The 25,942-nt window shown below is 34.0% G+C and overlaps 1 protein-coding gene across 2 annotated transcripts in view; it reads left to right on the top strand.

Annotated features, from left to right (window-relative positions):
- Acf (ATP-dependent chromatin assembly factor large subunit) overlaps window positions 1-21,423 on the top strand; it is a 47,783-nt gene extending 26,360 nt beyond the window's left edge. For both annotated transcript variants that reach the window (XM_072540213.1, XM_072540214.1), the window contains 7 exons: window positions 4,578-4,821; window positions 4,921-5,180; window positions 9,235-9,443; window positions 9,551-9,735; window positions 11,656-11,813; window positions 15,595-15,758; window positions 21,139-21,423. In XM_072540213.1, the coding sequence (XP_072396314.1) occupies window positions 4,578-4,821; window positions 4,921-5,180; window positions 9,235-9,443; window positions 9,551-9,735; window positions 11,656-11,813; window positions 15,595-15,758; window positions 21,139-21,256 (1,338 nt within the window). In that variant the 3' untranslated portion in view covers window positions 21,257-21,423. The remainder of the gene's footprint in view (window positions 1-4,577; window positions 4,822-4,920; window positions 5,181-9,234; window positions 9,444-9,550; window positions 9,736-11,655; window positions 11,814-15,594; window positions 15,759-21,138) is intronic.
- The last annotated feature ends 4,519 nt before the right edge of the window (window positions 21,424-25,942 follow it).

Below are 25,942 nucleotides of genomic sequence, written 5' to 3'. Positions count from 1 at the left end.
GTAACGGGATATTTCTTTTCCTCGGGAAAACTGATATATTATTCGGCTGTTTACACCAGACACATTTAAAATACAGTGAAAAATTGCCATAGGCCATCGACGGGTCCTTCGAGAAGTGGAATATGTTGCACATTTTTCGTCCAAAGCATCTACACCTGCTTTGGTTTGGTTATAAAACATAATTATTTCGGGTTTCCCAGTGCTCTAATCAACAGTACTGTCGTGATGCATTGATGATATTAAAACAACAGATTTTCCCTTTTTTGGGACATATGATACCAGAGTATTGTCTGATGTAAATCCGAACTCTAAAGAACTAGCAGGTCTCTTTCTGTCGGCCATAAATTCTGGAGAAATCATTCTTTTATTTTTCTTCACTGTACCTACATATGTAATTCCTCGTTTTCTTAACTCGTTGGTTAATTCCATTGATGTGTACCAGTTATCTCCAGTGACATTACGGTTGGAATTTTCAATACATTTTATCATTCGAAGAACAACCTCAGTTGGATGTGAAAATAGCGATTTTTGTTTCTGTTGGAGAATTTTTCCTGTATAGACCTCCGCGTTATACATGTAGTGTGTTTGGGAATCGGCTAAGATCTGCACTTTTATACCATATTTCGCAGGTTTATTAGGTATGTACATTCTAAATGCACACCTTCCCCTGAATGGTACCAGCATTTTATCTACTGTTACGTGAGGACCTGGAACATAGTTCTGTTGGGAGTTTTTTACAAAAGTTTCAAATAGGTTGGATATAGCTGCCAATTTATTAGTTTTCACTCTTTCAGACCTTGTAAGATGATTGTCGAATCTTAAACAGCTTAGCAAAAATAAGAATCGTGCAAGTGACATCGAACATCTAAACAAATCTCTCCCTGTACCATCTGTTGCCCATAATGATTTTAAATCTTCATAGTTAGACTTAAATATACCTTGCATAAATAAAAGTCCAATAAAAGCTTCTATCTCAATTTTATCTGTTCTTTCAATGAAAGTTGGGGCAAATTTTGGGAGAGAGTTTTTACGTCGTTTGAATGTAGCGTAATTTGAGGATACTAAGTCAATTCTTGTGTTGGTATGTTCAACAATAATTTCCAACATGTCATCAGTTATTAATAATTTCCAAGCTTCTTTAGGACACAGTGGTGGATTCTGATGGGTAGAACCTTTCAGTCCTGGTAAAACTCTTATAATGTTATGAGATTTTACTTTGGACCTTTTTGGCGATTGTTTTGCCCATTTTATAGAATCTTTTCCATACCAAGCTAATTTTGAAATGTTCAAAGTAGCTGTTTTGTTACTTGAAGCGTTATTCGTGGCATCATCTCTGTCTAAGGTGTTTTCATGCAATAGTTCAACCTCAAATTCACTATCAGAGTCGTGTTCACTGTAAATTTCATTGTCTATTTCATCGCTGTCACTTTCACCTGAATAGTTAAATAACTTGTGTGCAGCTTGCTCCTTATTTTCTACTTCTTGGAGAGTATCTGTCGTTTCATCGGCATCTTCCAAATCTTTCCAAAACTCTTCACTGTTTAGAGTGTCTTCCATCTCAGACAAAGTTAAATGCTTACTTGAAGAAGAAATTTTATCTAAAAAAAAAAATGTGTATTAAGCAAATGATATAAATATTTAAATTATTCAAACCGTTAACATAATATATATATATATATATATATATATATATATATATATATATATATATATATATATATATATATATATATATAATAAAAATAGGTACATACCTTTATAACCAAAAAATATTATGTTACTTTAATACTATAGACGGGTCACCGTGACCCAACTACGTAATTATTTCGAATTTGATACGATCAACAAAACTGCTCACTTTGCCTTTTTATAAAATACTAACTGGCCAGAGAATAGGTGGACAGACAGCTCCCCCACTATCAAACTTAAATGGGTAGGGCGGTTTAAAACTATTGATGGGTCACGCTGACCCTGTCGGTAGCAGTTACGGGTTAAAATAAGTTTATTTAATAAATAAAATTTACTAACGTTGTGTCTTTGAGAACGATTTCCGAAGTGGAACGAAACGTCAAAATAAACTTATAAAGTCAAATTCCCTATGAAAATAGTAAATTGTATTAAGATGCCACAAAAAGCTTAGAAAATGGCATCATCGCGCGTTACCTCTTTCTCGCCGTGGGATCTTTATAGCCGTGGCCACGGGTCCTTTCTTGTTACTTAAGGAAATATGAATTCAGTATTAAATGGCCATTAACGGGAGTATGTACTGAATTAAGATTAAAATAGGCGAAAATTTAGGTCTTTTATTTAAAAATAAGGTATTATTTGGTATTTTTCAAATAATATCTTTGAAACAATATTTTTGTTTAGATTATTTGAAAGTAGAAAATAAATTAGTTCTATAAAAATTAAACAAAGTGAAAAAGAATTCCAACGCTACTGCTTAAATTAAAAATATGCCAAACAATTAGAAATTCTAAACCAAATAAAATTCTTAGCGAATTAAATATTCAAACAGACCACCACCTTGTGTCAAACAGAAAAGAAATATTATACAACGCCTTTCTCACGGCGTTGAGTTCATTTGATGAGCTTGCTTGCTTTGGCTAAGTTCGATTATCTTTTTACAAGATGTAGGCTTTGCCAGTGTCATGAGTAAATGTGTTTACAATTAATTAAATAAATTATATTTTTGAAGACTGTTTGATATCGGTCTCATTACCGATACAGGTTGGTTGCTATTTTACACTGCGCGTCACGAAAAAGAGGCCACTTAAAATTTTTGCCATTTTTTAATTTTTACGAATCATACCACAAAGTGATTGTCATTAGATGTTTGTGTAATGTTTAAAGAATATGTTCTAAAGCAGTATGCAATCATTTTTTAAATAGCAAATGTCAAAAAATAACTTTTTCCAAAATGATAAAAATGATAAAAAAAATTAACATTGTACATTTTTTCTGTTTTCTTTATAAAATTACAATTAAGTCGTGATTATTAATACTGTGTATTACCACCTCTATTGTGAATTACACCCCTCATTCGATTTGGCAATTCTGGATGTCGTTTTGAGGAAAAGCTTCCCATTCTTCCATGAGCGCCAACCGAAGTTGCTCACGATTTATTAGAGCATGTATTCTGTTTTTTACCCTATGTTTGAGTTGGTCCCAAACATGTTCAATCGGGTTCAAATCTGGACTTTGAGCCGGCCAGTTCATTTTTCTCACACCGACAGTTTCCAGATATTGCGTTACCATCCTGGCTAGGTGTGGCCGCGCGTTGTCTTGCATAAAAATAAAGTTTTCGCGGACAAACCCAGCAAAAGGCTGCTCGTCTAGAATTTCGGTAATGTATCGGTGTGAATTCAACGCTCCTCTATCAATCAATTCGAGATCAGTACGGCCCTCGAATGAAATGCCTGTCCAAAACATTACCGAACCTCCTCCAAAAGCAACACGTACTCGTCGAACACAAGCAGCATATCGTTCCCCACGTCTTCTCTATGTTTTTATGCGACCATCTGAGCCATAAAGATCCATCCTGGACCCATCACTAAACAAAACATTTTTCCAATCTTCTATTGTCCAATGCTCGTGTTCTCTAGCAAACTGTAGTCGGCTTTGTCGATGTTCTGCTGTTAACAAAGGTCCTGTTGCTGGACAGCGAGCCTTTAGACCAAATTCCCTCAACTTTCTTCTTCCGGTAGAAGTGCTTAAAGTCCACACGTGAGCATTTTGAAAACGGTTTTGGATTGATCTAGCCGTAAAGAACGATTTTGCAAAGAAGTGCGTTGTAAAGAACGGTCTTCTCTGGCCGTCGTGATTCTTCTCGGGCCTAATCCTGGTCGTCGTTCGTGAGATCCAGTCTCTACGAATCGTTGATAAATTTTTTGGACCATACAACGACTGACTCCAAGCTGTCTGGCCACTTCTCTTTGACTCATTCCATTACCAATCAAAGTAACAATTTGAACAGATCTAGCAAATTTCTCAGCCATAGTTTTTAATTTAAAAATTGCACAAGTTTACTCTTCAAACAACTGTACACTAGTGAAAGGTTTTTGAAAAACAGAATAGCCATATTCCAAGAAAAATAAGGTACAAACAACACGTGCAATATCCGAAGTCGTAAAACTGATATCAATTCTGCAAAACTGATTACCCTTAATTGACCTGTCGGCACCGTTTGTCGGTGCCCAAAAGACGCTAAAAGTGTTTCTGCATTGTGGGAATGTAGTTACAATAGAATAAATTGTATAAACTTATAGTTATTGAAAAATTCTTACAAAATTCTAGGTGGCCTCTTTTTCGTGACGCGCAGTGTATATACATCTCCAATCTATATCCTTTCTGGTAATTTGACTCTCTAAAATCTATATTTTCAAAATCGAAGGAATGGTTATATTCCAAAGAATTCTTAGCTAAGCCTAACAGCGTATCAAAGCAATGATTACGAGAACGCTAATCTTGTATTGTTCAAGATGTATCTTTCGTCTATTCATTTCTTGTAGTTCCTAACCCGTATTTTATTTTAATTTAATTTCCTTATTAATCACTAAAATTTTCATAATTTGTAGTCAAGAAGAACGGATAGAGGCTCGGAGAGACCTGCAACTCCAGAAGTACCAATTAAGCCAACTTTAAAAAAATATCATGATCCTGGAAGACACGTGGGCACAGGTCTAGATGTTGAAATGAACGGAGACAGCGATAATATCCCATATGATTCTGAATATATAAAAAAATCTGTAAAAACTTTAGCTATAGCCCTAGCGCAGGTTGCTCGGGGAGTCGATCCAAAATATTTAAAAAAGCCTTTAGGTAAGATTGCAAAAAAACTAATACATTTAATGAATTTTTCCATTTCGTCTCAGACTTCACCTGTGAGGTTTAACAGTAATAATTGTTTATTACTTTTAGGAAGTGCAGGCATTGGTAAATCCGACAAAAGGGAATTTTGTGACAGATTAGACAAATGGGAGCAATCTCTGTTGCCATCAACTAGTTACAGTCAAGTATTTTTACACTATGCTACCTTAGACTCCTGTATAATGTGGTCCAGATCCGCTTTAAAAGCCAGGTGTAGGATATGTAGACGTCTAACAGATTCTGAAAATATGTTACTGTGCGACAATTGTAATTTAGGACATCACTTATATTGTCTGAAACCAAAATTAACCGTAAGTAGCTTTTATTAATTAAAATTACTGTTTATGTAATAGTTTGTGATGTTTTCCAAGTATAAGGGTTTTAATCCCGTGTAGAAGGCCCTTGCAGAAAGAGAATTTAAGAAAATTGAAAAATGTCAGAAAAATTAACGATTATTTAAGTTTCGTGCGTTTAACAATTTTGCCTTTGACAGTTATCACAATTCAAATGTCGTACTGGGTAGTGCAGTGTTGAGTATGCCCGACTGTCATGCGAGGACCGGGGTTCGTGTCCCCGCTGGCGCCGGGGATAAATTATCTGTTTTTTTTAAATTCATTAAGTTTTTATCTTGTCTATTTTAAACTTTATAGATTTAAACAATCAGTCAAATTAAAATGACACAAAAATATGATAAAATTGCCAGGAAAATAGTAAAAGTATGATTTTAATTTGATTTTAAGCACCTATAATTTCACGTGCGTTTGGCTTTTGCAATTACTATAAACAAATCGCAAAGTCAATAGTTGGAAGTTTGCGGAATCAACTTTAAGAGTCCATTTTCGCCCATGGACGATGACAAGTCGCGTTTGTGCATGTGGAAAAATCGTCATCGTTGTATCAAAATCATCCTGTACAACTTTCGTTGTACAGGATGATTTTGAGTAATTTTTTGGTTTTAATTTTTAGTTATTGAACTTTGACACATTATTTAATTCTAAGTCGGTGCGAAGGCTCCGGATCAGATTATATATATATATATATATATATATATATATATATATATATATATATATATATATATATATATATATATATATATATATATATATATATATATATATATATATATCGGCAAAATTAATGAAACACCTTAAAAATGGGACATGTTAGATATCTCGAATTTCCTAAACCTGTTGTCCGATTTTAGTGATTTTTTTAGTATGTTATATATATTATTTAAGAATATTGATGTAATAATATTGTTGCTAGACAGGTCAATGTCATTTTATACCGGGTGTTACAATCATACTGTGTTTTTTCCTTAAAGTTCGGAACACCCTGTGGAATATTCTAGCATATATAAAATATTGAAATTAAAACTCAATTAATGCCTCAGGCTTTCTTAACATTTTCTTTTTTGATTCATTTGCTTGTGTTTGATAATAAAAAAGTTAGGTGCGTTAACAACTAGCCATGTTTTTCATCAATAAATCCTCATTTCCTGCTTAGTTTAATAAACAAGCCTAAAGTAGGCTTGTTTATTAACAAAAATTTAATACAGACACCGGCAAATTTAAAGGAACAAGTTATTAATGCAATATTTCTTTATATTTGTATTTTATAGACTATATCTACATAGCTTTGAATGCTCCTTGTCACAAGAAAGTCTTAAATGTCAAAATGTCAAATTAATTTGTGTATTTGTTGTGTTTTACATTTTACAGTCGTTCTGTCATAACAAGTACAAACATGTATTTATTTGATAAGTTAATTTGTTTGAGTTTGTTGGATGTGATTTTTCTTTTGATTTGTTCTAATCAGTGGTGTTATTATTGCAAAGAGTAAGTAAAAATGAGTGATTTAATACCGACTGATATTGCTAGGGCTGTAACAATGGTCAAAAATGGTCGAACGTACAGGGAAGTTGCTGGAATATTTGGTAAATCACCATCAACCATCCATCGTTGTGTAAGTCGTTGGAGACAAACCGGGGAATATGTAAGAAGAAGGGGACAAGGTAGAAAACGAACCACGGTTGTAAATGATCGATTTATAACGTTGAAACATTACGTAGTAGACGTCAAACGGCAGTTCAAACCAAAAACCTGTTGCAGGTTTTTGGTTTGAAGTGAGTGGTGCGCTCACTTATGGTAGTTCGTGGAACTACCATAAGTAAGCGCACAGTAAGAAGGAGACTTAAAGAAGACGGTCTCAAGTCATGTGTGCCAATAAAAGCTCCCAGATTCCAGAGACACCATCGTTTAGCACGACGACAATTTGGTCGAGTACATCAAAATTGGAATGATAACCACTGGAGTCAAATTCTCTTTACGGACGAGAGCCGTTTCTGTGTAAATTACATCGACGGTAGAGAAAGATTCTATCGACGCCAAGGAGAACGAAATGCCCCTTTCAATTTTACTACGACCGTACCTTTTGGTGTAGGTTCAATTATGGTGTGGGGCGGTATATGTTTGGGAGCAAGAACAGAATTAGTGGTGATTGATGATGGAGCATTAACAGCAGATGGGTATATCAGAGATATTCTCCAAGACCATGTGGTACCTTTTGCACCATATATTGGCGAAAATTTTATTTTAATGCAGGATAATGCGCGCCCACACGTCGCAGGCTGTGTAAGAGATTTCTTATTACAAGTGGGTATAACAACGATGAATTGGCCAGCTTGTTCCCCAGACCTGAACCCGATAGAGCATGTGTGGGACTTGCTAGGCAGAAAACTTAGGGAACGGGTTCCTGCTATTCAAAACAGATAGGAAGTCAGAATTGCTTTGATTGAGGAATGGGAGAGCGACCTCAACAACTGACCGATAGCGTTATCAGAAGTATGAGAAGACGAATAACTGCAGTCGTAAGGGCTCGTGGGGGAAACATACGCTATTAAAGCAAAAAAAAATGCATAAAAAAACCAATTTAAGTTCAAACTGTACAATAAAGTTAATGTGTTTAAAATCCGTATTTTGTTTGAGTCTGACATATTTGTGTTTTATTTCTTCTTAAACAGGTTTCATATTGTACTACTATTGTAATATAAATTCAAAATACTTCACTAACATTCGTATTATGATATCTAAACAATGTTAACAATATATAGGCTAGAGAGAAAATACTCAGATTTTATGGTTGTTCCTTTAAATATGCCTGTGAAACTAAGCAGAAAATGAGCATTTATTGATGAAAAACATGGCTAGTTGTTAAAGTACCTAACTTTTTTATTATCCAACACAAGCAAATGAATCAAAAAAGAAAATGTTACAAACTGCAATTGTAAGTGATATTTTTATTCATTTAGTGAATGTAAAATTGCAAGATTATTATAGGGCAAAATAGTGTACGCAGGATATACATCAAACATATTGAATATAACAAAAACGTGTATAATTAAGCTTTAATCACTGTTTAATCACTATAAACGATAGATAAATTCAAGCTTAAATTGAAGTCATTCATTCAGGTAAAATATTTTGCGACGTTGCCGACGTGTGCAGAATATCTAGGAACATATAAAAAAGTAAAAAAATAGAACAAAACTTTGCATTAATAGCCGCATTGCAACAGTATTTATTGTTATGGGTCGGGCCCCGCTGCAGCTGTCAGATTCTAAGAACTAAATTAATTAGGCAAATAGCATAGTTAGTTATTTTAGGACATAGGTTCCCTTTGGGATATAGTTATTTTGGAACATAGTTAGAGCAATAGAAGCACAGAGAATTGGATGGTGTGAACACATAATGAGAAGAGAGAAGAGCAATCCGTTAAGAGTTATGACGGAATGCAATCCGTTAAGAGTTATGACGGAATGGATACCACCAGTTACAAGAACCAGAAGCAGACCTAAACTGAGATGGAGACAACAAGTGGAAGAAGACTTAGGGAATATGGAAATTAGAAATATAGGAATAGGAATGACAATCAAAGAGGGAGAAGAATGGAGAAAAGTAGTGGAAATAGCGAAGTCACATAAGAAACTGTAAAACCAAACCCAAAATGGAATGATCCCCCACACAAAAAGGATCTTTAGGATCTGTGGAGGCCATGGGAGGCCGAAGTTACATCATAACGCTGTGTTGTTTACCAGTTCAAACGCAGAGATTGTCAAATCGCGCTTATATACAATATACTGTTTTAAATACATCAAAGCGATAGCAAGCTTTTGGTGGAAGTTGTAAACTTTTACGCATTTCGTATAGCGCAAAGGACAGAAAACAATATTAACAAACTGTTATCGTTCACGGCCATCAAAGATCCATTTTGGATTTTATAATATGTTAAAATTTTTGTTTCTCTGGCCTCGATCCCCTATTTATTATTAAATAGTGCATTCATTTATTTTTCATATTTTAGAGTATTCCAAAAGGTGACTGGTTCTGTGATGGATGTAAAAAAGAAAAAGAACAGGAAACAAAACTCTTAGATCCTGAACTTGCCCCTTGGAAAAAGCGTAGAATATTTAGAGATGAGAATATGGAGGAAGAAGAAGATGAAGAATCTAATTATGAAAGTGACATAAAAGAAGAAGAAGAAGAAGCATCAAGTGAAGAAGAATGCAATGGGTAAGTCTCATACAAATTATACCATAAACCGTCTAGTTCAGACCATGATTCTGTTTTACTGTATATTGTTATACTAGTTAATACTGATAATAATTGCCATTTTTCAGATTTATTAAATTCGAACTTTGTAAAACTTGCGGCTCCGGAGGAGAATTGATCTCGTGCGAAAAATGTTCGAGTACTTTCCATATAGAATGCTGTGAACCTCCTCTAAGAAGGCCACCTAGAGGTTCGTGGACTTGTCACCTTTGTAAAAGTAGTAAAGACCATTCAAGGGAAAGAAGTAATTCAGGTATGTTCAATTACAAATTAAACCCCTTAATTTGTAACATCACATTAATCTTAACTTCCTATATACAGCTTATTTCAAATCGAGTGGCTAGCCCTTCCACGAAATAGTTAATCGCGCAGACAATAGAATATCTATTATCAGACCTATGCAGTGGCGTTGCAATATAAAACAAATTAAATTATTTGAAATCGTACTAATTACAAAATTATTACTTACTTAAATAATAAATAGAGATTGATTCTACACAGATTGTTTTATAGATACCAAACTTTTTGTTCTGTTATAATACCATCTTTAATAATTGACACTCTATAAAGTTTGGTAAAAGTTAATTTCTAATTTAGTATCAGTTACCTTAAAACCGTAATTATAAAGTCATTATTAATGACTCCTTAATGACTCGTTAAGAACATACAAAGAACTGATAAGAATTATTTCCGAGAATTTCTAGTCACTGGATTTGAAACGAGTTCGTAATTTATTCTTATTATGTTGTCGAGTCTCAAAAAGAAAGGTTCTACCACGTATTAGAACTAGTTTGTAGAATGTAGATGGTTAAGTGTAGTACGATTAAACAGATCATATTGACACCAGAATCCAAAGGAATAGTTTACAATGTATTTAAATATATGCAAACACTATTTCCTGAAGATAATTCAACCAATATTAAACAACGTGTGAGGGAAGCTACTGGAGTATCTTTACATACAGAAGAAAGGATCATTCAACAAGCGAGTATGTTAACAAACGCAGAGTCAAATAATACACTAAAATTTCCAGCTACAACACTTGCTAAGAGGAAGGCAACCATGACAGACTTGAGTAATTATGACAAACAGTTCATTAGAACTACCATTCATCGTTTTCATGAGACTGAACGTTGTCGTGTATCATTGAAGCTTTTGCAGAAAAGGCTTGAAGAGGTGTACGAGTGAACTGGAAGTGTGAGTTCTCTCTACAGAATTGTGAAAGATTTGGAATTTAAATGGAAGAAAACGAAAGATAATCGACGTTTATTAATTGAACGGAATGATATTCGTGCTCTATGCATTAAATATTTGGACAAAATTAAATATTACAGAAGCGAAGGTAAGTCAATTGCATATGTCGATGAAACCTATGTACATGCAGGACACACTACGCCAAATAGCTGGATAGATGACAGTGGCAAAGAATTGTTCAAAAACATTTCAAAAGGAAGTAATTTAGTTATCGTACATGGTGGTTGAGAGATGGGTTTCATACAGAATGCTCTTTCGATTTTTAAGTCAGGAGCTAAGACAGGAGATTATCATAATGATATGAATTCAGAAAATTATGAAAAATGGATGAAAGAACAGTTAATCCTCAGTTTGCCTGTTGGATCTGTTGTTGTTACTGATAATACGTCATATCATAATGTAAAAATTAATAAAGCACTCACCAGTAATTCTAAAAAATGGATATGATATCTTGGTTGACAGAAAAAAATTTACCATTTGTAACGTCAATGTTAAAACCGCAATTGTATGAAATCATCAAACGCCACAAATAAGATCATATTTAATATAAATTTGACAAAGTGCTTCAAGAATGTGGACATGTTTCTTTAAAACTCCCGCCATATCATCCAGAGTTGAACCTATAGAAATAGTTTGGGCGCAAATAAAAAATGAAGTTGCAAAACAAAGCGTTTATTTTAAGTTAGAAGATGTAGAAGTGTTGGTGGAACAGGAATTTGTTAGAAGCTAGAGTAACTGTAGATTTAAATGATTTTAGTGACGACGACAGTGCATGTGATTATGAAAGTGAAAGAGTATTTAGATTGCTAATAGAGTATTTAGATATCTAAAAAAGTTTTTTTTCTTCTGTAAGGAACTGATTTTGATTTATTTTCAAGAGATTCATTATCGAAATTTTATATCAGGTTTTTTTTTTTAGAATCAAGTGACGAAATTAGTTTGTCCACTAGAAAAAATCGAAAGGAAGATACACGGAATGATCTTCCTTTGCATAACGCGGCGTTACAAGAATTGTTGGTGGAAGTAATAAAACATGCCGATGCTTGGGCGTTTGTAAGGCCAGTACAAAAGACAGAGGTAAAGTAATTTTATAAATAACATTTAAAGTATATGGTACAGACTATCATCAATATTTTGGAGTTAAAAGCTTATTATAGCCTGTTCACTGAGCTTGGCAATATTTTGACAGTCATTGTAGAAAACATGCAACAAAAAACATGTTCTAATTATACATATACACCAGTCTATCTGGGAAAAAATCATTGATTTTACGTGAAAATCTATATATTTGACGGTTCTAAAAGGTATATGAGTGGTAGCTGATTACAAATTCTTAAAGACTTAGATCTGATTTTGCTTTTTTTTTACAAACAATCTTAAAAAGTGAAAAAGTAATTTTTTTTGTCTATAAAACGTTTCGTATACACTTTTGAGAAAAATGGTTAAAATAAAAATACATAAAGAATATACCAAGATAGTTGTAAAAAAACGCTTAATTTTGCAGTAATTTATAAATGTTAATAACTTTGTTATTAACATAACATGTTTTTGCATAACGGCATGTAATATAACTGCTTAAAATTGTGTCAGTTAATAAGTTATTAAAGTGTGCTAAATTTTAAATTGATCGACCGAATAGTTTATAAGTTATTCAATTTGGTTATTCCGGAGAGCGATTATTTAAGATTATATTTACACAACTGTTCTTGCAAAGAAACTCACTCTAAAGGTATTCTGTAAATCGAAATCGATTCTATAAATATACATTTTTAGGGCATATTAAAAAAGGACTGACTTTTTAGCTTATAAACAATTATAATAATATTTACATTTTTTATGTCACACACTTATTACTAGGCTCAGTGAAAAGCTGGTGAAAAAATCACACTTTCCGAAATAAAACAAAACCTTCCATGACCAATAGGAAACGCGATAGAATTTTTTTTCTAAAAATCATGTTTTTTTCTAAAAATCACTTGTCCTATCCGAACTCTGAAACTACGATTGCTTAAGTACGAAGAGATTAGTCTTGTCATTGTTCCGCTGTTACCATATCTTCTCATTTTGTAGATCAGTCCTTTGTGCCAGACTCTGTCGAAAGCTTTGCTTACATCTAGGAAGGCAGCTCCTGTGAATTGTTGATCATTGAATCCAGCTGCGTACATGTACTCTGTTAATCTGAGTACTTATAGCTCACTGGAGTGTTCTGATCTAAAACCGAATTGGGCTTCGGGTATTATGTCTAGTCTGTCTGTTTCAGCTTGGAGTCTGCTGAGTATTCTGTCTACAATCTTGCTGATTGCAGGTAGTAAGCTTATTGGCCTGTAGTTTTGCGGGAATGTGCTGTTTTTTCCGGGCTTTGGTAACAGTATGACATGGACCTCTTTCCATCTGTTTGGGAATTTGTTGAATCTTAGCATCGCATTGATTATATTTGTTAAATATACTATGACTCTCACTGGTAAGTAATTTAGAGCCCTCTTCGTTAATTTGATCGGGACCAGGTGCCTTTTTCGGCGAGCTGTTTTTAATTAGCTCGTTTAACTCGTCCGGTGATGTAGGAGGGATGATTTCGTTTGGGTCTTCGGGTCTTTCTCTTTGTCTTTCGACTTCTTCTATGAAATCGATGTCCTCGTCTGGGTGGTAATTTAATGTACACTCTCTCTCGAGAGAGAGTATTCCTCATTACCTCTGCCTTTTCCACTGTGGTGTAGACTATTCCGTTTTCTTCATGTAATGGCGGCTTTCTGTCATTTCTCAGTATTCTCTGAAGCTTCCAAATATTTTGCATATTTGGTCCACGCCCTCCTTGTCGGAGGGCGTGGTGGTGGCGTGGTGGTACTGTTGCACTAGGCGTCGCTAGCGGAGGGAAGTCTTCCTTCACGGCCTTCTTGCTGTTTTTGGGTTCTTCTTGTGTTCTCTTTTTTGTCTTCTCTGTGGTTGTTTTTGTCTTTGGGATTGTTCCCGTGGACTTTTCTGTGGTTGCTTTTGTCTTTGGGATTGTTCCCGTAGACTTTTCAGATTTTGACGCCTTTTTTGCCTGGGTTTCCCAGGTATCTTCTTTGCTGCTCTTTCTTGGGGCCGTTTCTGTTGTCTTCTTAGGTTTTGTGTTTCCTTTTCCATTGCTAAGTTTTTGGAACTTTGAGTCAATGTGGCCAATTATTGTTTTTTGCGAGGCTACTATCGTATCCTGCAGTTCTTCTATTTTTGTTTGTTTCTTGTGATTGATCATAGAAGGTTCTGTCTTTCTTTTTGGAAAGTGTGCTTTTTTACCAGATTTTCATTGAGCCTACTTACAATCGTATGACATGAAAAATTAAAATAAAAAAAATATGTTTAGAAGCTATAACAATAACATATAAGCTAACAACAACAAAAAACATAAGTGTTTTTTTATAATTATCTCGGTCAATTGTTTATGTATTTTATTTTGGAATCTCTCAAAATAAAGAACTTTTTATGATCTACAACTTTTATTTGAAATATTTTTGTCTAGAATGTATAATAAACCTCTTATAACCAAAAAACTGTTTTCCACTGTGGTATAGACTATTCCGTTTTCTTCATGTAATGGAGGAATTGGCTTTCTGTCATTTCTCACTATGTTCTGAAGCTTCCAAATATTTTGCATATTTGGTCCACGCCCTCCTTGTCGGAGGGCGTGGTGGTGCTGTTGCACTAGGAGTCGCTAGCGGAGGGAAGTCTTCCTTCACGGCCTTCTTCTTGCTGTTTTTGAGTTCTTCTTGTGTTCTCTTTTTTGTCTTCTCTGTGGTCGTTTTTGTCTTTGGGATTGTTCCCGTGGACTTTTCTGTGGTTACTTTTCTCTTTGGGATTGTTCCCGTAGACTATTCAAATTTTGATGCCTTTTTGGCCTGGGTTTCCCAGGTATCTTCTTTGCTGCTCTCTCTTGGGGCCGTTTCTGTTGTCTTCTTAGGTTTTGTGTTTCCTTTTACATTGTTAGGTTCTTGGAACTTTGAGTCAATGTCGCCAATTATTGTTTTTTGCGAGGCTACTATCGTATCCTGCAGTTCTTCTATTTTTGCTTGTTTCTTGTTATTGATCATAGAAGGTTCTGTTTTTTTTTTTTGGAAAGTGTGCTTTTTTTACCAGATTTTCATTGAGCCTACTTACAATCGTGTGACATGAAAAATTAAAATAAAAAAAATATGTTTAGAAGCTATAACAATAACATATAAGCTAACAATAGCAAAAAACATAAGTGTTTTTTTTTTATAATTATCTCTGTCAATTGTTTATGTATTTTATTTTGGAATCTCTCACAATAAAGAACTTTTTATAATCTACAACTTTTATTTGAAATATTTTTGCCTAGAATGTATAATATACTTTTTATAACCAAAAAACTGTTTTCCACTTTTTAAGATTGTTTAAAACAAAACAAAATCAGCTGTAAGTTATCACGGATTTTTCATTAGCTACTCCTCATACCTTTTATAACCTTCAAATATGTGTATAAGATTTTTTCTTCATTGACTGGGGTAATAAGAGATAAGAGGGGTCACAGATACCGAAATGTCAAAATTGTGGCGTGTATTTTTAAAATGATATTTTCCAGTATTTTTTTAATATCGTAACAAAACAATATTTTATTGATTTTTTAAATAAAATTCAATAACAAATTTTCCAAAAAGAAAAAAAAAAGAAAACCAAAAGACATTTTATCTGAATATTAATATAAAATTAATTAAATATTTCTGAAAACCTAGTAAGTTTGTAAAAAAAAATGGCTGATACTGACGCATGCGCAAAAGTCCATGTTGATATTCTTTAATTTTTAAGTTTCTTTATAATAATGTTATGGATTCATGTAAATATATCATATTTTATCTCTTTATAGGTAAAAGATTATTACGACATAATAACAAAACCTATGGATTTCGGAACAATCAAATACAAATTAAATATGGGCAAATATTCTAATGATGCTCAGCTCATGGAAGATGCTGTTTTGGTATTTGAAAACTGCAATACGTATAACGAATCTGAATCTGAAGTATACAAGTGAGTATTATGTAGTAATATTTTTTGTAATGTTGATTTTTATTTGATTCGGTTAGCACGTACTGCTAGCAAACTAGTTAAGAGATTTTGTCTTAGTTGTCGATATACGAACGATCTTATTCTTGAAAACGGATGGCGTTACAAAAAATTTTTACTAAGCAAACCCCAATTATTTTTCAGTTTTTTACCTATCCTAGAGACGGTGTTACCTTTTTTTGAAACGCAAATTGCAAATGCGACGAGGTATGAATATTTTTGTTCATATATTCCCTTTAAATCCATGAGTTACAATTTATGTATACATGACGGGTGTTCTCCGAAATATCACTGACCATAGTATAAGCCGTGTAGTGACTGTGAAAGTAAGACACGGAGAAGCTCCCTGGAAGTGCTTCCTGGAGTAATGACATCTTGCAATTGTCATTAAGTAAGAAATGTAGCCTCAGAAGATTTAGCTACTGTGACTTCAATTTTCAAGGAGATTACTCAAGAGGTTGTCAAAGCTGTTAGATTTGGTAAACAAAACAAAAATAGTGCTCGTTCGACCTTAAAAAACGACAAGAAAATAGTGATAAAGATATATTTATAAGGTATACCTGAAATTTGCAAAAATGTTAATTCCGCACAAAAAAATTAGACACAATTAAACATATAAGCACACTACCTTTATTAATCTATTATCAATATGTTGGTGAGTTAAGAACTAAACTAAAATCTCCGTAGATTGTTTAGCTCAGTGTATTCATCAAATAATCATTATGGTGGAAACTTGGTTAACTTGTGATTATAGCAATGCTGAATTAGGACTTACTGGTTATGTTGTGTGTAGAAATGTCGGCAATCCTGCTTCTACCTGAAAATCCATGAGTAGGGGTGTGTTAACTGTTGTTAAAAGTGATTTAAATGTGCAGAGAATGATAATTCCTAATTAAGAAGTAAAACAAATTTTTGTACAATTGAAAATTAACAATAACTGCATAGTTTTGGGTGGAGTTTATATCCCTCAGCCATCCGACCTAAATGTGTACATGTCGCATTGCAATTAAATTAGGGAGTATAGGGAGGAATATGTTAGGGAGAAGTTTGGAAACTCACTACTGTGTGATGGTAATAATTTACTAAATGCTTCCTGGAGTAATGACAACTTGGATTTAAATCTTGAATGTCCTATGACTTTCATGTTGTGTACTAAGCTAGTTCGTTTGGTTATTTTAACATGTTTCAAATCAATAATTGACCTAATAGTTGTAATGTCTTTCTAGACTGAGAAATATTAACAAATTTAAACAATGTTGATGTAGTTATTCCACTTAATTCACTATTTAATAATAGTATACACCTTTCAGCCATAGTTGTAGAATTGTCTGGTTATGAAAAGCCTTATCAACTGAACTACGAGAAATTTTATTATGTATGAAACTTCTACTAAAACATTAAATATTTGGATTTATTCTTAGAAATAGTAACTAGTTTTCAGTACCAATTTTAAAAATGTTATACTTTAGTTTCGTTCGATCAGTTTTTGGAATATGGTTCTATCTTTTGCTTTCCTTCATATATTGTAGGTAATGTTAATATTGATATCCATAGTAGAGAGTTCTTACAAAATTGGTTTTATTAGACAGCAATACACATATACATATACTTTCAATACTTAACATCTCGTCACTACATCATAGAAGATTTGAAGCATATTTGTGTTTCGTTCGTAAAATTATGAATAGATATACTCAAATTCCAGAGTTAAGTTTAATAAGTTTTAATGTTAGTGTTCATCATCATCATCATAAGTGGCTCGACAATCCGTTGTGGATCTTGGCCTGCTCACAAAGAAGTCGCCACTCCTGTCGATTCCTGGCAACTTCCCTCCATCTTCTAACCCCTAGAATCCGTAGGTCTTCTTCCACATTATCAATCCATCTCATTCGTGGTCGTCCTCTGCTTCTTGTGCCCTCTGGTTTTGAAAATGTTAATCTCTTTGTGTATTCGTGATCTGACATCCTAGCAATGTGTCCAGCCCATCTAAATCTCTGCACTTTAACGAATTTCACAATATCTGGATCGGTGTATAACTGATATAGTTCAAAGTTGTATCTTCGACGCCATAGCCTCATTTTCATTTACGCTAACATTTTCAATGTTAGTGTTAGAACTCTTAATACTGAGATTTTCAACATTCCGTTTCATATTACAAACTATAGTCAAAGTGAACCCATTACAAGAATTTTAAAAACTGAAAATGACAGCAATAGATTAAAATCTAGAACAATATTTAAGAAATCAGTTAGGTTTTGAGTACCTAAGTTCTCGATTTACTTTAATTCTAATTTGTGTTTGTATTTTTTAACGCAACTTACTAGTCTATGGGCCAGGCTGTTTCGTGGCCTGTCAGAGTCCACGGAATTTTAGAGTGTATTTTCAAACATGCTTTTGCGTCTGAAGTGACGGGAATTTGTTATAAACAATTTAATTGTTTAAATGATTATAATTCGTAAACTAACATATATAGTCAGTTTATATATCAGTTTTACAAAATGCAATTTGTTCCTTTAAAAAAACCTACAAAATGATGTTTGGTAAACCTTGATCGAATAATTAGAACCGGAGATATTACAAAATTACTGCATTTGGACGATGTTCCACTTACAACTCGGCGGCTTTTTAAGTAAAATAACTTTAAAATGGCTCAAATTAAAGCAAAAACTACCAGCTTTAACACTAAATCTTAATTATAATCGAAATATTATTTATAACAAAGTTTCAAATAATTTTTATTTTATAATTATTATAAACGGATATTTTTTATTAAAAAAGGCATATAATTTGTTTATAAGGTTTTTTAGCTGCTAAAACTTTAGATTATAGCAAAGCAAATTACATAGTCGTATTGTACGATCCAAGACGAAGAATTTTATGTATTATAAATATGTCAAATATATTTTTTAATGTCATAAGCAGTTTTAAAGTACGTCTAGAACCGTATAACTATAACTGTATAACCATATTATGGATTGCTTGGTTATAATGTGAATATTGACATTGGTAGAATATGTTAAAGTGTTTTAGCGTCGTGCAAAACAGTACCTCTGTAGATCTGTACGTAAAAAAATAGTATGAGATTATTTTGAACTAATTGTATATCTTCATTTAAGGTAGCATATGCTTGTTCTGCTTTTGCATGGTGTAGCTTGCTTTCGATTTGAAGTATCTGCATTTCGGCCTCAGATTTGACACATACAAGTTCAACATAAAACCTATCGCATCACGCACAAGTGTCCGATTTAGGTGTTCCAAATCTTAAGTTGAATTCGGAATTAAATACGTAGGCGGTCCGGTAAGTACTTAGCCTCACCGCCCGATGGCGCCACTATCTCAAGAAGAATCTACTATCGTGTAATACTTTCTCGTAGACGGCTAATGTCAAAATTTCAACCGAATCGGACTCGTAGATTTGTTTCGACCGCGTGTGAAAGCGGGCGTGTCCGCAGATTTTAGAAAAATGGAAAACGAGCAATATCGGTCGGTGATACGATTCTTGTTTTTGCAAAGGAAATCGCACAGAAAGAGCGCTTGGATGCTGTTTACCGTGACTTCTCTTCGATGGCCTCCCTCAAAAATTGGTTTAATGAGTTTCAACGTGATCGCACGTCGGTTTTTCATGAGCCACACCCAGGTGTCCCGAAATCGGCTACCACGGAGGATAACGTGGCAATCCACGATCTCATATTGTCAGACCGCCGACTGAAGGTATGCGAGATAGCTGTGAATTCTGATATCCTGCGTGAACTTTTGGGTATGAGAAAACTGTCGGCGGGATGATTGCCGTGTTTGTTCACTCCCGACAACAAACTTAACCGTGAGACTACTTCAGAGCAGTGTTTGACGCTATTTGAAAGGTGATGGCTACCATTTTCTGGGATTAACAAGGGGTAATCTACGTTGACTACATGGAGAATGGCAAATTCGGTCACAGAGCTCTACTACGCCAAATTATTGGGTCGATTCGACGCCGAATTGTAGAAAAAAATGACCCCATTTAGCAAAGAAACAAGTGCTCTTCCACCATGATAACGGACCCTTTCATACCTCCTCCGCACAGAGTGATATTTTACATAAAAAGCTGGCCAAAACCAAAATTTCAAAAACTATTATTTCAGACCGCTTCTTATCCCTAAACCAGGTAGTTATATGTGACGTTATGTGGCATTATCCTCTCCCCAAATAGCCTACCCAAACAAATTTGACAGCTGTCACTTCGTAACACGTTTTGGTTGTGTTTAGTTTTGAGATTTTACTACACTTTTTTGTATAATTTGCGATTTCTTTATTTTTATAATTAAAGAGATTTCTGTAATAGCGGCAGTCATGAATATGCCAGAGGGAATAAAGTAATCAATATTCAACCATTTTTTTAAAACAAACCTAGAACTTCAATCAAAATTAATCAATTTTTTGTATAATTTTAAATATTTTATTTACTCTCTACTCATCGATACTGCATACGAGTTATTTCATAATAAAGATTAGACTATCTACTTTTATAAACAGTTTTCAGAAGTTTTCACAAAATTAAATAAAAACGAAAACACATGCTACATCCGCTATGTCTAATATTTTTAATGATGTTACAACCTTATTCGCCGCGGGTCTACTTGAATGCTCACATAAAAATGAAATCAGGTGATTTTCTGCGACCAATTACATACCAATATAACAGAAATGATGGTTACAACCTTATTCCGCAAACCTTATTCGGGGCGGACATTCAATTGCTATAACTTTGTTATAAATAATATTTCGATTACAATTAAGGTTTAGTTTTAAAGCTGGTAGTTTTCCTTCAATTTGAGCTATTATAAAGTTATTTTACTCAAAATTCAGCCAAGTTACAAGTAGTAAAAAATCGCCTAAATGCCGTAATTTTTCAATGTTTTTGTATGTTTTTAAAGGAACAAATGGCATTTTGTAAAAATGATTTATATTCGTTAGTTTACGAATAATAATCATTTACATAGTTACAGTCTTTTTAACAAATTCCCGTCAGTTTCGACGCAAAAGCAAGTTTGAAATTTGTATTCAGCGTGTCAACATACATAAGAATACACTCTGAAACTCAGTGGAAGTTAATCGGCTAGAAAGCAGCCCTGGTCTGGACTATACGGTTTGTACAGGTTGACGGTATTCTTTTTTAAAAATGACGTTCGTAAATAAAAAAATTAATAAACATTTGATTTATTTAAAATGATAAATGTGCTTGCGTGAACAATTCCTGTAATAAAGTATATACTTTATCTTTATCAAAATACATATTTATATTTGATTAAAATTATTAAATTTTCCTTTTAAAAACTCAATCTATCAAATTAATGTTTATTTTTAGATGTGGAGTGCGATTACTTAAATTCTTCAAAAAGAAAGCTAAAGAATTAGGTCTTAAACTACCCAAGGATATGACCAATGGCTATACAATACCAGCAAAAAAGAGGCGGACAAATTAGCTGTAGTATTCGGACTTTTTAATTTATTTTTACATATAGCAGTGTAACAATTTAAGTACCCCACTAGCCCATTTTATCTTATTTAATATTTTTTTATTATGAAAATTATAGTTTCTAGATTTATTGTTAATTAGGATATCATTATTTATAATAAAACATAAAGATTTTAGTAGACTTTTATTCTCACACCCATAACCCATAGCATCAAAGTTGTGTAACAGAAGACCGCCACGCGTGTTCCAACGAAGCCAGGATACTTGGAAGAGAACATGAAGTCTCATTTTTGTATATTTACAAGCACAAAATAATGGCTTTATGAACTGAAACCTATTTCTTCTTCTTTATGTGCCTCATCCATTAAGGACATTGGCGATCATCACGGCCCATTTTACTATGTCTCCGCAGTTCTGAAGGATTCTATTGTTTGTCCATTCCCCTGCTTTAAATTTTTTAACTAGAACATGAGTCGCCTCCTCGGTCCTCTTTTTCCTTCCACTTTCCCTTAATCACCAATCGCATTAACTCATATTTTTCATTTCTTGGTATGTGACCAAAGTAGCTCATTTTTCATCCTTCATAGTGTTTGTTTTTGTTGTCTGATGTTTATTTTTTCGTCTTTCTTAATGTTCTCGTATTTCTTGCATGTTGTCTATAATATTTTCCACATTTTCAATAACACCACATCTCAAAGCTGGTAAGTCTTTTTCACTGTCGTCCGTAATTGTCTAGTTTTCCATTGAATAATACTGCTTTCATCTTATTGAAAGCGCTTTGGCCATCTGGATGCGTCGTTTTATTTCAAGGGTGCGGTTTCATTGATCGTTTAGCTTACATCCCAAGTAATTATATCTGGGCACTTTCTCTAAAACTTTTCCTTTAACTTAGATTATTTCGTCTTCAATCTGGTTCTTGCTGACAATTATGATTTTGTTTTTTTTTTTTACCATTCCATACTTCTCGCAGTAGTTCTACTGTCCGCAAGGAGTATTGTATCGTCTGCATATCTGTCTATTGATGTCTTCTAGTGCCTTTTTAAACATATCTTCTGAGCACATATTAAAAAGTAGAGGGAATAGTAGGAGAGAGCGCCCTCCAGTGGCCAATTTTTTTTCTTTTGTCGATATCTTCTTTCAGGCCATAAATATTATATACTTTATAAAAATTTTATGATCATAAAAACAAATATTTTATAAAAGAAAAATCAAAGAAATATACCTAAATTTTTTTGGGCGATTTTAAAAAAAAATGTAAAAGTGGTCACTGCTGGATTCAAGAGTCGTTATTCCAGTAGTCCTACGGTGGTCACATTTTAAGTAAGCTTAATTTACTGCCAAAAATAAAAAATATTTATTAAAACAAAACTGTAAGTTACAGAACAAATGTAACACTTTTATTTAGGCATTTTAAAAAATATTAACCCCAGAAGCATAAATAAGATAAACTAAAGAATTTTTATAAAAAACGTAACATTTTTTTAATCAAAAATAAAATAAAACATATACGTAACTAATATACACTTCTTCTTCTTTGTGTGCCGTGCTTGTATTCAAGCGTTAGCTATCGTCATATTGACAAGCTAATGAAATGATTCTCGGTCGGCAGCTAGATGAAACAGTTCCTCGACCGTTTCCTTCGATTTTGCCCTGAATGATTAACCGGAGTAAGCGATAGGTATTTAGGTCCTCTCATTATATGACCGAAGTATTGGACCTTTCTCATTTTGAGTATGTTGATCAATTCTCGCTCTTTGTGCACGGTCTCTAGCACGCGTTCGTTAGATATGTGTGCTGTCCACGGGATTCTGAGCATGCGACGGTAACACCATAACTCAAACGCTTCTAATTTGTTAAGATTTTTTATTTTTGTTGTCCAGGTTTCACATCCATAGAACAAAGTGGACCAGACGTAGCACTTCAATACTCTTGACGTGTGGTCAACGACAGACTTCTACTGCATAATACAGAACGCCAGTTAATAAAGTTTTTCCGTGCGAGTTCTATTCTGGTCGAAATTTCCTCGTCCCTTTCCAGGATTTTGTTATCTAATCTTAGTACTGAATCTTCGATATTAATTTTTCCGACCACCATCCATTTTGTTTTTTTTTGCGTTGATTGTTAAGCCCTTTTCAGTGCATTCGTTGTTTACAGCATTCAACAGGGTTTGAAGATCTTCTAGACTCTCTGCCATTATTGCGGTGTCATCGGCGTATCTGATGTTGTTAATAATTTCACCACCGATCTTCACCGATCAACACCTTCGCGGCGATTATTTAACGCTATTTCAAAAACTGGTTCAGTGTAGGCATTAAACAACATCGGTGACATAACACATCCCTGTCTGACACCACGCTTAATAGAAACTTTAGCTGAAACCTCTTGGTCCACCTTAACACAAGCGGTCTGATTGTAGTAAAGATTTTTAAGCAATCTAATGTCATACGTGTCCAGACCAACTGAGTCTAAGCATTGAAATAATAATGTATGTGGTACTCTATCAAAAGCTTTTTCGAAATCTATAAAACATACGTAAATATTTTTCCTAAACTCAATGCTCTTTTGTAAGAGTATTCGCATGCAAAAAATATACACTAAATGAGGAAAAATCAACTGAGAAATAATAAACACTGTGTTCTTGCAGTGCCTCCTGAAGTGTTGGAACATGCATTTTAATGTCACTTTCAGATACAACAGATCCATCTTGACAGCTGGATGAGTGAATTTATTATCTTTGCGATGTCTCAAAAAGTTAACAAGGAATTCGTTTCTATCCTTTTCATTCTTTGTTACTTGTCCCACACAATATTTTAAATATATTTTTTTCATTGGTTGTTCATTTTCAGTCCAATCTATTTCATCAGAGTTCAAGCAAGCTACAAACTGCTTAAGTCTAAATCTTCTGAGCTACTGCTACATGCTAAAATAGTTTCGCTTTGTTTTATGCTATTGGGATCAATTCTTCTTTTTGTAGTCGCTGATTTTTACGAGTATATTTCCGTCTGTTTTCTAATTTTTCTGATTTTGGAAAAGATTTAAAACTTCTGGGCTGATGAACTGCTTAGGAGGCGTATTTGCTGGTAGACAGTTCTAAATTTAGAGATTCATACTCAAGGGACTCTGCTATACATTGCTGCTTTTTCTGCATTAAAGAGTCGTTATTTAAAGGAATGTCGGTTACAGTCGAATGAATAAAGTCCCTGTCATCCAAAATAAGTTCGTTTAGGGGAAATATGCCCGTCTTTCTAAATTCAGAGACACAATGTTTGAACGAAAATGATAAAGTGGTAAACCTATTGTAATGCGCTGACCGAGATGATTTATAAACCAAGTTTTACATGCAGCATTGTCACAGAATAATAAACAATCAGAATGCCCACTCTGCTTGTCAAGATAAGTACACGCCTCTCGTTCGCGCAGACGGAATCAGCCATGTTTTAAACGGAACCAGTGCTGTTCAGTGACATTTTATCTGGCGTGCATAGAAAAATTTACCCGATTTAATTTATTTACGGCAACTGTAGACATAATATGCACTATTTTATTCGTACTTTTAGTTGAAGAATAGATTAAATTATTTCAAATTTACTAAATGATTTATCTCTTAAAATTTAAATTACAGTTCTGTCGTAGCTTGTCACAAATTTCTCAATCCGAGTCTATATTTCCGTTTAAAATATGGCGATCGCGTGCTGACACACTTCAAAGGCGGCATCAGAGTGGGCATTCTGATTGCATATGCATGCATCTCTTTCCAATGGTCCGGGTCTTAGACAAGGAACGAGAGGGGACACGTAATCGTATGGAATTGACTGAAGCCGGCACCAGAAAGGTTGCCAGGTCATATTTCATTTCTCCAGTAGATTGAGAATAATGGATATATATCAATAAATAGATTATTTTCAAAATTTATTATTGAACACTGACATAATGATCATTTTTTGAACATGATTTTATCATTACATATTTTTTAGTAGATCGATATAGTGTTTCAGTAAATTGAAGTTGAAATCAGTAGATCTACTGAAAAATCAGTAGCCCTGGTAACCCTGCGAGGGGTAGTAATGGGCAACGTATAGGCACCAAAATATATCGGTCACATCGAAACTGGTTTCACTTGTAACTTGTAATTCTCGTTATTCGACAAATTTGTGTGTTAATATACAACTACATAATATAACGCTTTTATTTGCGGTGTACCTACTGCGAAATGGAGTGGACAAATGAAAAGAAATGTGGAGTAGCGTATTTGTTATTTGCTGACGAATAACAAATATTTGAGCGAATACAGCGAAGCCGCATAAGAAATAACACAGCAAAGTGTGATGCCGTCATTGTATGATTGTGACTCATCCCTAGGTTTTAGTTATCCTTTTAGCCCAGCCTTTTTAACAAAATCTATTATGACCTATGGTGACACTTCCTCGATGTAGTAGAGTTCGAGTTGAGAATGCTCAAATATATTGAGCCTTATCCTATCCAACCCTGGCAGTTGCGTGGTTGCACAGAACATGTTCCACCGTCTTGTCGTCACTCTAAAGTGGGTGATCGACGAGCGAGCCATAATACCGCGGTTTTAAGAACGACGGTTTTACTCGCGGTTCGTTAGTGCTGATCGACTAGCGAGCAAAACAGTCATTGTTACCCGTCCACAGCTAACATGTCGTGTTCAACTGAAAGTGAAGTTTGATGT

Source organism: Diabrotica undecimpunctata, chromosome 8, assembly GCF_040954645.1.
Source record: "Diabrotica undecimpunctata isolate CICGRU chromosome 8, icDiaUnde3, whole genome shotgun sequence".
Lineage (NCBI taxonomy): Eukaryota > Metazoa > Arthropoda > Insecta > Coleoptera > Chrysomelidae > Diabrotica > Diabrotica undecimpunctata.
This window is presented reverse-complemented; position numbering and strand designations above follow the sequence as displayed.